This window comes from Python bivittatus, unplaced genomic scaffold (assembly GCF_059951505.1).
Source record: "Python bivittatus isolate LINGU-HERP-01145 unplaced genomic scaffold, Pbiv_v1 ctg000670_np1212, whole genome shotgun sequence".
Lineage (NCBI taxonomy): Eukaryota > Metazoa > Chordata > Lepidosauria > Squamata > Pythonidae > Python > Python bivittatus.
In genome coordinates, this window is record NW_028277094.1 from 752,063 (window position 1) to 766,262 (window position 14,200).

A 14,200-nucleotide genomic window follows, 5' to 3' on the forward strand; every position below is an offset into this window, starting at 1 on the left:
TTTTTTTTTAAGGAATTCTCATAGGGATCTCTTAGGGCAGTGTTGTCCAAACTTGGCCACTTTAAGATGAGTGGACTTCAACTCCCAGAATTCTCCAGCCAGCATGGCTGGCTGGGGAATTCTGGGAGTTGAAGTCCACTCATCTTAAAGTGGCCAAGTTTGGACAACACTGTCTTAGGGGCTTATTCCCAAATAATCACTAGAGTGTACTTTCTATCTAGCTTTCTAAATGCTCTAATAACCTTTTTCAAGATTGTTCTAGGTTTTAGTATTTTAATTTTCCTTTGAGGTGTTTTTTTTTTTTTTTTTTAATATTAACCCGTTTTTGCATTTTGGTTTTTGTTTTAATAACTGCCTTGGAAGCACTTTTTGGATGGAAAAGCAAGATATAAATATAATAAATAATAAACAAAATTGTGTTTTGGTTTTGGCATTCTCAGTTAGTAAAATCCCATCCATCCCACACATTCATACAGGTAATGATTTTTGCCACTTCAGGCAGTAGAAAAATATGGATTGACTTCCTGCAAAATTATGCCATTTGTTACTTTCGTGTTTAATTCTGCCCTTGCCTTGTCTTTTTCTCCCCAGCCTGGAGCAAAATGGGTTCATAAATTTCTTTTGTAAGGAAAAAAAAACAGGATGGGACCAGTCTTCTCTGGAAGTTCCACAAGTGATCAACTGATACGGTGGCATTGCTGCTTTATGAAAAGCCAAAAAATAAAACTTTTCCACCAGCATCCAGTGATTTATAGATTTTACATTATATCTGAATGATAAAAATAATGAATATACTATAGGACTTTGTAGATTGGATCTACTTGTGTTAGGATTGCCACAACTGAGGATTCATATTCAATGAGGGTATGGTGGATGGGTTAGTAAAACTAGCTACAATGTCTTCTGAAGAGGTTCAACCCAGATTTCAGTCAATATTCCCATCACCTGCTAGGTTTCCATGGCTGAAGATAGAGATGAAGTTGGGAATCCTAAGTCTTGTCTTATGTTTTAACTTACAATATTACTTTTCCCTCCCTCCCTCGCCCCTTCCTTCCTTCCTTCCTTCCTTCCTTCCTTCCTTCCTTCCTTCCTTCCTTCCTTCCTTCCTTCCTTCCAATTTGTTGGCTTCTCCTTATCCTTCTCCTCCTTCTCTTGCTCCCCCTTCTCCTCCTCGAGAAATGATCTGTTTGCTTTCTACAGTAAGTGTGCTTCACCCAGTTTCAGATTTAAAAATTAGAGTCAATAACCCAATGCAGTGGCACTGAGATGACATGAATTGAACAATGCCGCCATCTCCCGACCAAAGAAGGAAATATATTAAATCAAATTACATCAGATAAATAAAATTCTAAACTGAAGAAATTGTACGAGGAGAGCCATGTTAGTCTATGGCAATGTGGTCCTGTGGCTGGCTGGGGAATTCTGGGAGTTGCTGTCCACACATCATAAAGTTGCCAAGGTTGAGAAACAATGGTCTATGATAACCAAAAATCAGAAAGAGCCTGATATCATGTTTCCCAACTAACACATTTTATTAAAAGGCATAAGCTTCTATGAGCTATAGTTCACTTCATCAGATACAATGGAGTAGCTAGACTCATGTAGGATTTAAAATGAGTTGCTACCAGACTCCTAATTTCAAACTAAACCAATGTTATAACAAAGTTATTAATTTGGTGAGGAGATACACTTGGATTAACTGCTTAAATGTTTGAGGTGTTTATCATCTTGGGCAAATGGTGGGATTTTCTTTGCTGGAGGTATCTAGTAGCAAATGGAATCATAGAATCATGGAGTTGGAAGGGAGCTACTAGGTCATGAGGTCCAACCCCCTGCAACAGATGGCCATCCATGAAGGATGCCATAATTACTTCCTATCTTACAGATCAAATGCTTGAGCAGAGATTTGGATTTCTCTTCTTCTTGTAGGATTCTGAAGCCTAAACTAGAATTATTTTCCAAGTGGCCTCTGGTCTTTGCTTTGTACTTTTAAGGTAGGCATTGAAAGGAAAGCAACTTTTTAATTTGATCTGCTCTCCTATCATTTTTATAGTCTTTTTAAATGATTTCTATTTGCCTTTGAGTTTAGTTATATGCTGAATGAGACAACTCAAAGCAATTTGCTATATGACCTGGAAGGTTGTTACAAACAGGTCTAGTTAGCTTGTCATCATAGGCACTTATCATAGTTGCTAGCACTTGGTGTAGCCAAGGACTGTCCTTAATAGTTATTATCCTCTGCTGTTGGGGGTGGGTGGGTGAAGAGACCCAATTGCTGTATTTTTTTCTCTTCTGCACAGCAATAGATAGACTAACTTTCTGAATGAATGCTTTGAGAAAAGAGTACTATTGCAACCTTCCCAAATAGGACTGGAGGACTAAGATCTAGTCTGAATTTTGTCCTTTGGTCTTAATAACCAGGTTGGTTTTAGGTCAGATTTGGGGAGGTAATTATGCTTCTCAGAGAGAAGGTTGCCCCTCTATTGTCCTGAAATAAATTTATCAAATCTAAACCCAATGATGTTTGTGCTAACCCTCATGTCAACTAGCCTTTTTGAGGAGTTAAGTAATGGAAAAGGTGATTATTATGTGGTATTGGAGGATTACTGTTTATTTGAATAGTTCAATCCAGAATCTATTCTGGTTTTGAGATAATGAAGGAAGATTCAACCTTTGTTAGCATTTACAGATCTCTCATCAGCCTTCAGTAGGTGAGTGTCAGTTTTGGTGTTCTTCTAGATCTGGTTTAGACTGAGACACTTTATCGGTTGTTCTTTCTTTTGTAGCACATCACTGTCAGCAAGTGAGGCTGGTGCCTCAAGGTTAGATCTTGTCCCACCTATGTTATTTCCTATTAACATGGAAGCGTTGGATGCAGTCATCCAGAAGTTTGAGCAATAGTGTCAACAACATGCAAACAATACATAGGTCTACCTCCCATTCTCATCTACAAGTCTAACAGAGTGTGTGAAAAGCCCAAACAAATATCTGAACTCTGTTTTTGGGATAAGTAAAGGCACACACATTGAAACGTACGCTAGACATGACAATCTAATACTGGCTGAGATGGAACCACTCTAAAGGTTTAGTTTTTCCTCTGAAAATTCTCCATTTATGGAACTACAGAGGACATCAGCAATGGAATGTCTTCTACTAGAATGCGCTGATGGAATTCTGACCTGAAAGCTTACCCACATTTTACTTCTATACCAGTTAAGCCTTCTATAGTGTCTTCTATACAAAGGCCTCCACAGATGGACTGTAAACTTCAGTTTGTGCAGAATATGGTTGCTTGGATATTGATGATGGTGGGGGAAATGGAGCATGTGATACAGCCCTTATAGAAAGCTTTCCCAACCCTTCAAACAACATATGCTGGCTGGGCATGATTGGAGTTGTAGACCAACACAGCTGAAGGCACTGAGTTAGGATGGTTGAACTCAACCCAACTATCTTCTGCTTCAGAAGAAGCCCTGTCTGTAAGGCAACAGTATTTCTTTTTGACAAGCATAATCGTGTCCTTTTAGTGATGATCCCATCACCTGTAGGCTCCCTTCCCACTTGCCTTTTTTTAAAACTGATTTTGAAAAACATCAACTGCCTTCACACTACTAGTTTCCAAACTAATGACACCACTTTAGCATTGTTTTAAGATACCACTGTTGTTACAGGGCCTAGGTTTTATAATGGAATTCTATGCTGCTATATTGTTTTATCGAGTTTGGTTTTATTATATCTTATTTTTGTATTTATTATTGTGAGTTGATAAGAACAATGCCTTAGGAAGCAGCTTATAAATCAAAATAAATTATTAGAAAGGGGGAAGAAAACAGCTTAGCTTTAAATACTTTAGAACAATCAAAATGTTGTCAAATTGAAAACTTTATGAATTCACATTTTTTTGCTTTTATTCTAGTAGCCATGGACCGTTTTATTTAAAGACATGCCTCGCAAGCTTTCACACGCCATACACCCCATTCCTCATTCCTATGTTGTCTTTGGTTTATGTCAGAAGGAAGGAAGGAAGGAAGGAAGGAAGGAAGGAAGGAAGGAAGGAAGGAAGGAAGGAAGGAAGGAAGGAAGGAAGGAAGGAAGGAAGGAAGGAAGGAAGGAAATGGGTGAGAGAGAAAAAGAGAAAGGAAATGACACACTGTACTAATTTTAGCAGCAGGATATAAACAACATATTTTTCAATACAATTCTGTAAAATAATGTAGTACAATGCAAACTTTAATGTCAATATATACAGAGTCTGAAATAAAAACTTAAGGAAAAAAAATAAATTCTGAATGGAATAAATACAATATGGTACAAATCCACAGTCTGTCTGAGAAATGAGAGTTACAATATTGACAACAGGGTGGTAGATGAGAATGTTTTGTGTGATTTGAAATCTTTAGGAAGTATTGCACCCGCAAATACCATGTAATGAAAACTTGAACAATTGGATAGCCTGTAATGCTTCTATGGTTCTGCAGTTGAAGACCAGTCACAGGTCAGAAGAGTTTTATAAACTAGTTAATAGCCAGGTTCAGATACAACATATTTCAACATACAAACCCATGGGAAAACTTGTGCTAGCACACACTATTCCTCCCCTGCTTGCATGCGACCGTTGAAAACTTCCTGACCATGGCTTCCCCTTACATCCAAAGAAGGTGTAAGATTGGAAGAAACCACAGTCTGAAAGCAATTTCAAAGGGTGGTTTTAGATGCTGGCCTACTCCAGTTTGTTATTTATCAAGCCTTGGTTCTAATGGCAAATTCTGGCCAGTTCATCTAGTCTTCATGTGAAGCCATGGCAAGAAAAAGGAAGGGATAGCATAGCATGGTGAAACCAAAAGGTCACTGCAGCCTGGCTTTTTAAACTGAAATAGTTTCTGTCCCAATCAGCCTATTCAGCGCAAGAATGCAAAGTAGTTGGGAAGCTGGAAGTATGCATATTGACGTGGCCCCCATCAACAGTCTCAGACCACAATATCAAAATTTCCATACAGAAAGAAGATATAGCTTTCACTCATTTCTTCAACTCACCCAAAACATTTTTAAAGTCAACATTTTGAAAAGATTATACTAGAACAAGATATTTTTCAAAAGTTCCCATGAACGGACCTGCCTATTTGGAACTTAAAATGGTACTGACTGACGCTGAAAAAGATAGTATTCCATCTAAATCGAATTTTATTAATCACCAGCAGTTTCGGCTAATCAGTACCTTTTTTTTAATCTTAACATCAGCTAACATAAAGAACTAGCTAGCTGAATTATAACTTGTAACCTCTCACAATATCAAAGTCTGGAGAACACCTGTGATCTGAGGGCTTCTTAACCACTGCCATTCATTTCGATTGTCTTGGGGTAGAAGTGATTTTTGTAGAAAATCATAGCTGAGCAAACCTCTATATTGAGGATACTTCCATTCATATCCAAACCACAAAAAGAACCTACAGCCCAGTAAAGACTGCATACAGGTCTGTAAAGGTACATCTATCACTTTCCAAGGATGGAATTTTTCTAAGTATGGACAAAATTGGACTGTCTGTATAATGAGGGAGAAATTCCTGTATAGGTAGTCCCCGGTAGTCCCCGGTTTAAGAACGAGTTCCGTTCCCAAGGTATGTCCTTAAGTCAAATTTGTATGTAAGTCAGAACAGTATTATTGTATAATACTGTATAAGTAGTATTGTGCATAGAACTTGAACCATTGTGTGTTTAACTCCAGTCATTGTGTTTTTAACTCAAATTTTGCTACAATAGGCTCTGTTCTTAACTGTGAATCGTCTGTAACCCGGGCGTTCTTAACCTGGGGACTACCTGTATTAAATAATTAACCTTAGGAGCATTTTTTTTTAAAGGAGGCACTTATAAGGGGGCTATTTATTTCTTAGATTACATACTTCATTTGAAGATACACACAAAGATCTGCTTTAGAAAAAGGCATTCAACAAGTGCTATAAAGAGAAAAACTAAAAGGTTTTGCCCATTTTGGTTTATTCCATCCGTTTCAAAGTCATTGGTGTTCATTTCCCTTCATGTGATGCATCCTGAGGGGGTACCTCTTCCCTGTCTTCAAAACTGCTTTCATTTGGCAGATTAAAGAAATAAACCAGACATCTCTGTAACACCAAGTTCACTCTTGATGATCACATATTCAGCTATGCCTGAAGAGATTCCACTTTGCAAGCAAAGTGATTGCTTAGAGCAGTGTTGTCCAAACTTGGCCACTTTAAGATGAGTGGACTTCAACTCCCAGAATTCCCCAACCAGCATGGGTGGCTGGGGAATTCTGGGAGTTGAAGTCCACTCATCTTAAAGTGGCCAAGTTTGGACAACACTGGCATAGAGCTATTGGATATTGTCTCCAGCAGCTTATAATTGACTAATTATCATTGACTAGCTAGGAGGTTATTATTATTGAAATTCACCCTTAAGAAATGTCACTAAGCCTCAAACGTGCTCATAAAATACCCAAAATATGAGGTTTGCTCATGACACTGTTCCCCTAGTCAACATATATGACAGATTTTTCCACCTGAATATATTTGAAAACATTGGTATGCCCATCATTTACTCTTAGGAACTTTATTCTTCAAGGTTGTTTAGGAATTCAAAGAGGTCTTGGGCTAGAAAGGGCTGCAAACCTGCTAGATTTTAGAGCTAAATTTCCTAGTCATTTGCTGAAGGCAGTGTTTCTCAACTGTGTCCACTTTATGATGTGTGGACTTCAACTCCCAGAATTCCCCAGCCAGCAAGCAATTCTGGAAGTTGAAGTCCACGTATCTTAAAGTTGCTAAGGTTAAGAAACACTGCTTTAAGGAAATCTTAGTGCAAATCTAAGCCTTCTCTTAGGCTTCCGTTTAGGCTTTGTCAGTCCAGAATGCTGGAGAAGATAGGATTTGGGTTTAGTTTAGGGGTGGGCCTATCATATGTGCCTTCTCCCCCCAGCCCCTCTAGATAGTTTGCAGAATTAAAGGTAGGAATAGAAGCAATAGGGAGGCAATGCCATTTTCAGCCCCCACAATGCAAAGATAACTCAACTGTGCAGTCAAAATTGGGCCACTTTAGTGCAGAAAATTGGCCACCCTGTTTAGGGTGGGTTTTTTGTACTGGGAGAGTTAAAGTGAAGATTTATTTTATAGAACCTTCCTGAACATATTCCCACCCTTGAAATCATCATAATGAAAACAACTTTCCCATGAGTTCATCCCAGCTTCCTGAAGGCCATGATTTGCAATCTCCAACCCATCAAGCATTGCGTAACACTTGCCAAGGGCTAGTCCATCATGGCTTATCTGTCACCCAGTTAATATTTTTTCAGATGATTGCATTTCAAGCCACACCTAAGGTGAAAATTCCTTGCTTTCTAGTAAGATACAATATTAAATGTAAATACTAAGCTATGGTGTGGCATTGCCATTCTTTTTCCACTGAACACCATAATCTCCAATTGTGCACTGAGTGCAAATTCCATTTGAAGCATTCTCCAGAAATATTTCCAGAGAAGAAATGCTTTTAATAACCAGAATACGACTAGGAATAAAAATGCATAATCCTAGAGCAATTTTCCCCAACCTGGTATTTACCAGACATTGGAATACAACTTCCATCAATGCTGGCCATCAGCTAGGCTAGCGGACTTTTAGACTAAGCTATCTGGAATGCATTGGGCTGCTTAAGAGAGAAAAAAATCGAATCACCCGCAGCTATACATAAAGGAGCCACAAAAATACACAAGCCAAGTCCTCTGATTTACCTCTAATTGTAGCCAATTGCAGTGGCTCACCCCTGTCCCCATTGTCTTCTGTAGCGGTTGGAGGAAAATATGACAAGTAGGCACACCTCAAGGTCGATATGTTCCTGCGGTTGCCAGGGTGCCACGGTGAAGCCAAGAGCATGCTCAAGGCTCGCAAATGGATCCTAATCAACTTTAACAATACAGAGTATGGAAACCAGGAGTACTGGGGATCATTCAAGTTTGTCTCTATAGGGTTATGAATGCATGTTGTATATGGGTACCTGTCAAGAGTCTGAAGAAGGCACCTGACATTAAGAGTTTTACTCAAAGGAGAGTAGTTATTAGACTTCACACCGGAGCTTGGCAGCAAATCTTGCCTCTCCAGATAGTCAACCCCATATTCAGGAAGAGGCTTATTCAGCAGAAGGCTCACAGACATGGCATGGCAAGTTTGGTCTCTTTATTGCAGATATGAATAGAGCCGTATACAGAGAGATGATTTGCCTACAGTAGTACACATAAGTCAAAGCCTTTATAAAGGTCTATGCTCTGAGGTTTAAACTCAAGCATTTTTCTCCTGCCTTTGCCAGTGAATAGATACATCACCATTCTCTTGATGGCCTTGAGAGGCACCTGATCTATGTGATAGAATGGTTCTCTCTAACCTGAGAACCACTGGTTGCCACCTCACCAGGTTCAGCCCTTACACTACTGTCCTTCAGCCCTCAATCCTGTTCTCTAATCAGGGAAATCCGGATACCTAGCGAAATTCAATAAAACACGATCTCCCACCTCAGCATTTCTTCTCCTACTATAAGCCAGTGAGACAATAGAGCATGCTTCCTTAACCCTGTGCCCTCCAAGCATGTTGGAAGTACAATTTCTATAACCCCTTAACAGAATGAGCAATGAAACCGTGGGACTTAAAGCCCATCACTCTGGAAAACTGCACGTTGGGAATGATGACTCACAGCAATGCACTATATTGCGAAGGATGTCTGATCATCAGTCTTAATTGGCAATTCTGTTCTGACTACAACTAAAGAGGTGCAGGAGAAAGCTTTACCTCCTCCCTGCCCATGGCACCCCAAAGGAATAAATGTACTTGTTGCAGCAAAGAAAGATATAAATAATGAACCTGATGTCACCTGGAAGACTATCACACGCATTATGGCAAAAGCATGCATGGATCAGGGTGAAAATTCATGGGTTAATACCTGTCTTTCCTCACATGGAAAACATTTTATATTGCTCTATTCTACTACCATCTTTCCCCCCATCCCGATAAGGAATGACATGAGCTGCCTGAAAACTACTCAAGGGATATATTTTTCCAGTTTGTGAACACTGATGTGATCCTTATTTTGCTCTTTAAGAGCGTGATGCTTAGGGGCATCTGCTGGAGGGGAGGGAATGGGCCAAAATGGGCAGGATGGCAGATGAGGTGTCATGATTCAAACCCACCCTTCTTTGTATGCACAGACAAAAGGGTCTCATGACATTGTGTCTGCTTTCTTGCCCATTTTGACTGCTACCTGCAGACGCTATTATTATTCCTATTTAAATGGCCTAAAACAATTATAAGCATGACACCAGAAAAATGATTTAAAAACCCACCATATACTCAACTCTCTACAACTGTTTACGCTGAAATCACCAATCCGTGAAGTCAGTTATTTTTTATGGTTAAGGCACAGTACTATATATGACCAAGCAATTTTCTGTTGACTAAGAAAACTATTTACTACCCTGTTCTTCCAGTACAGGATTCTTCAATTATTTAACAATCTCCCTCAAACTTAATTAATTGGTAAAACTTTGAAGGTTCAGTGCTCATTCAGGATGACTGGAATGTCAAACGATTTGTGTGCTGAGTTTATATCCCACCAAAGCAGCACTTTCTTCTTGATGACGTAAGACCAACCGCGTCTTAGTTATCCTATCTTAGGGTTAGGTTCCAATCAGTTAAAAGGTTCTGAAGGTTAGTTGTTGAAAAAAAAAACTGAGATTTGTTGATTTCCTGCCAGTCAGAGTGGACGATATTGGTCTAAAAGTGCATTTATTCTGACTTGAGATAAGTCCGATTTCCTATATGCATAAAAAGAAACATATAACTTAGATAATATATTGAGCTCCTTAAAGGAAGGGTGAGTTTAAGCCAAATAAATCTATATGTTTATTGTTGCTACTGAAATGGGTGGAAAAGGTAGTCTTTTTCCTCATATATTTTATGTCTGGCATATTTGAGAACATTTAATGAATTTAAAAAATACATTCTATTTTCAGACTTCAGCCTCAGCAGTTTTATTTAATCCCAAATGAAGCCATCAATAAAAGAATAAAATATTATTCAGCATAATATTCAGAACCCTATGAAAAAAGATCTCTTGCAACAAGCTCTCTAATTCATTAATGGTTATTCAAGGAACTTGCAATCAAAAAAGCTGATCCTATTATTCTTAGGATTTTGATCAACTGCATTAATCTAATTTTACAACAAAATAACTCAGGAATCCATATTGGAACAGCTTTCTTTTTTGGGATGGGGGGAGGAGGGAATCTTGTATTTTCTAAGAAAACAGGCCAGTTTCAAACTAATCCATATCCAATATGGGCTAACTTGACCAACTTCCTAATTTTTCCCAGTCATCATTCTAATCATCATTGGCTTTCTCCTTTCCATTGAATTTATGGGCTATTAGTGTCCACAAAGCTAGACTGAGAGCAGATGTTTCTCCCTACTGAGACATCCTAAAGCTTGGATCAGAAAAGACCAAGAAATGTTTCAAAGCTTGCACCTTTCCAGCAGATAGCAAAGTTGATAGTATAAGGGAAAGAAAAGAAGACATTAATATAAGCATTTATCTTCAAAAATCTTTATAAAATGTCAGAAAAAATGACATCAGAGAACTTTTCAATGTGTGAATAAATAAAGTCTGTTGTGAAATATGGTATGTGATTAAAAACATCACTATCTTACAACTTAGAATGAATAAAATGCTATCCCAGGATGAGAAAATTCAGCCACAATGACAACCAAAAATCATAAACGGAAGAACAATTGAGAGCACAGTGCATTTCTAAGGTAGCTTAATTTGTCTTGTCTTAATACCAATGAAGTGTTAGGGTCTCTCTATGGCAGGCTTGCATCCAGAATGTCAGTGCAAATACAGTGTCAGTCCTCCTATGGTTAAATGAAATGAGCACAGACTGTGTTACACAAATATTCACAGATGATGAAACAAATCTGAGCCTTAGGACATGAGATCACAATACTCGAGGAGTTGAGATCAATTCGTAGCCTTTAGATACAGGGTAAGTTCTATATACCTTATGCTGTATCTAATGTATATCAAGTAGAGACCTACTTACCCCTTCTTGAAAAGCTCCAATGATGTTGATGTCATACATAATGTTAAAGTACAACAGATTATTTATTATCCTAACAACCACCACTCTTCAAAAGCCTTAAGAAAGACACGGCTAGGTTGATCAAATCTACAGTTCTAATGAAGGCGTACACACTATCGTCTCAGTGTATGTTCATGGATTATTCTATCTGTACATTATTTTTTTATATAATTGTCTGACACCAACAGAAAATTAGGGCTTCCATCATGCATTTCGCACTGGGATATCCATTTCAATGGTCCTCGGCTTGTTGTACCAATGAATTAAATGAATGGAGTCCATTGGTAAGGTGACCAATTTACAAAACCAGAGCACATCATGTTTAATGGTTTTTTTTCTTTTCTTTTTCTTTTTTCTTTACAATAGGGCCAAGATAGCAAAAATATGAAAACACTGACTTTTTCTTCTGAATTTAAATTTACAACTTGAGCAGTGTCTATGGTCCCCTAATACATATCTTTATAAACCGGGTGAAAACTATACAGTATTTAAAAGTATTAACATAATGCAATACATCTCTGAAGTGAATGTGTACCGAAATTCCTCATGATTGTTGCGAAGTACCCTGATGCTACTGACATCAACCTACGAACAGCAATAAACCCTCTAAACTGCTAGAGGTTTTTTTGCTTTTTGTTTTCCTTTCTTCAACTGAATTCAAGTAGTGTAGGAGGAACTTGTATATGCCTATTAATTCACAGGGCAGGCAAATACAGATCTGCTTCTTGGACTTCTTCTCTGTTCCACATGGGCTAAACACCCCAGCTGACCTATAAGTCTGTGGAGGTTAGTTTTTTCATGCTTCTCCGCTGAGCTAAGCTTGAAGCTGCAACAGGTTCCAAAACAGGCTGAAATGTCTTGTTATTCAGTGCAGAATATGTGGCAGCCATGGCCCCCTGGAACATAACAACATTAAATAACAAATCACCCAACCATCCACAGAAATACAGTGGTACCTCGGGTTACGAATGCTTCTGTTAATGAACTTTTTGGGTTACGATCAGCTCCGGCCACAAAAAATTGCCTCGATGTGCGAACTCCGCCTCGGGGTATGGACAGGATATGCGGCCATTTTCCCTCCCGTGACACGTGGTCCGCGGCCATTTTCCGCCCCGACACGTGGTCCGCGGCCATTTTCCGCCCCTGACACATGGTCGTAGGGAGAGGGACTCTCCCTCCAAGCAATAGCCGCCTCCCTGTCCTCCATGCCAGAACGGATTAACGGTAATTACATTGAACCTTATGGGAAAATTTGTTTTGGGTCGCGACCAATTCGGGTTGCAACCAGAGTCATGGAACGAATTAAATTCGTAACCCGAGGTACCACTGTAATTAAGACACTGATTCCCATCCCTGTGACAAGCGGATGGCAACTTTACCTTCACTAGATGTGGCGCGTCTTGCCTGTTTAGCTGGTAATGTGGCAACTGATCCCTACAGGCGATCCATGAATGTTTCAGAACTTGCTCTGCGGTATATCTTTGATGTGGATCTACATGTAGCATATGAGATAGCAAATCCTGGATTAAACAGATAACAAGTGTTATAAGCACAATTCAGAGAAGAGCAGGGCACAGAGAGGTGGACTTGGCCCTTCTGATATTGTCACTCATGTCAGGATCATAACAGTGATTCTTCCCCCCAAGGTTTTCATGCTACTGGATTCTAAAGGTATCAGTAACCCTAACTCTATCGTGATCAGCTAATTTCAGGTTCTGTTCCTGACTTTAGAGGGAACCAAGACGTAATATAGAGGCATGGATGACTTAAAAAAACCAAAAACCTTAATTGTGAAGGAGCAGTTAAGGTTTCTGAAAATGGGATGCTTCGGGTTGGAAATAGGCCAGTGTTGTCCAAACTTGGCCACTTTAAGATGAGTGGACTTCAACTTCCAGAATTCCCCAGCCAGCATGGCTGGCTGGGGAATTCTGGGAGTTGAAGTCCACTCATCTTAAAGTGGCCAAGTTTGGACAACACTGAAATAGGCCTTCATCATTGCTCTTAACTGAGATGTAGATTCCCAACCCCCCTCTGAAATGAAAAGCGATATAGCTTGCATACTGCAGACGTTTTTAAAAAACAATGAATGGAAAACTCAGCGTAGGATGAATATGTACCCTGAGTGGTGTATATCTCATTGGATGTTTCTACTATGACATTTTGAATAATCCTATGGCTTACAGAAAACTATGAAGTAGATCTGAATTTTTTAGAAGCAGTAGAACAGGAAAAGCACCACGTATCGAGTTGCATGGGAACACAGCAAAATACACAGGTATGGCTAGAATTTACACAATATAAGATGTATATAATGTAAATCAAAGGAAACTTATAAGCTTGAGATTCAGGTGTGGAAAAATTTTGGCCTCCCTGTTTTTAAAAAATAATCTGAATAATTTTAGCACATGCATGCTAAGTACTTTCTGGGGATAGAAGATTTAAGGACCAAAAGTGACACAGAATGCCTTGCTTTTTAGATAAAGTTAATTTTCAGATGTTTGTAGAAAATGCTTTAAAAATTATTTATGAAAGGTGGCCGTAAGTTTCCTGTTACTGATCACTAGCAAAAATGCATTCCCAGTGAAACCCTGATTTAACAGACATTTTGCAGAAAAGGACGTGCGTCGCACCCGAATGTCTGATAAATTCCATTTGCATAATTATGCAGATGAGGTAATTTATTTTATCAGTGTCTGTTGCATGAATCAACTGGAGTCCTCTGGATACAACAGGTCTGGTCTATGATTTGGGGGCTATGTCTAGATATAAATTTTGTTCACTGCATCTGAAGTCTGTTAAATGTGAAGTCTTTTGAACCAAAGGCTCACTTGTAATTGCATTTACACAGCTGCTTGAATCTTATAAAGCATGAAATAAAATACATGCATACCTTGGCAGCATCTGACACGGTGTCCCAATTGCCTCCACTTAAAGAAAATTTTCCACTACCTATTCGTAACAAGATTTCTTCAGGGGTATCATTGGGACCGTTGGCAAAAGGTGTGTATCTAAAAAATAACAAAAGAACATTAGTTTCTGTGACATCAGTAGTTA

At 38.9% G+C, this 14,200-nt stretch overlaps 1 protein-coding gene across 4 annotated transcripts in view; it reads right to left on the reverse strand.

Moving 5' to 3' along the window:
* Window positions 1–3,137: 3,137 nt before the first annotated feature.
* The window catches only part of RPS6KA6 (ribosomal protein S6 kinase A6), a 56,400-nt gene continuing 45,337 nt past the window's right edge, over window positions 3,138–14,200 (reverse strand). For all 4 annotated transcript variants that reach the window (XM_088151858.1, XM_088151862.1, XM_088151861.1 and 1 more), the window contains exons 20-22: window positions 14,037–14,154; window positions 12,526–12,666; window positions 3,138–12,042 (exon numbers count right to left, since the gene is read on the reverse strand). In XM_088151858.1, coding sequence (XP_088007984.1) covers window positions 11,917–12,042; window positions 12,526–12,666; window positions 14,037–14,154 — 385 coding nt within the window. In that variant the 3' untranslated portion in view covers window positions 3,138–11,916. The remainder of the gene's footprint in view (window positions 12,043–12,525; window positions 12,667–14,036; window positions 14,155–14,200) is intronic.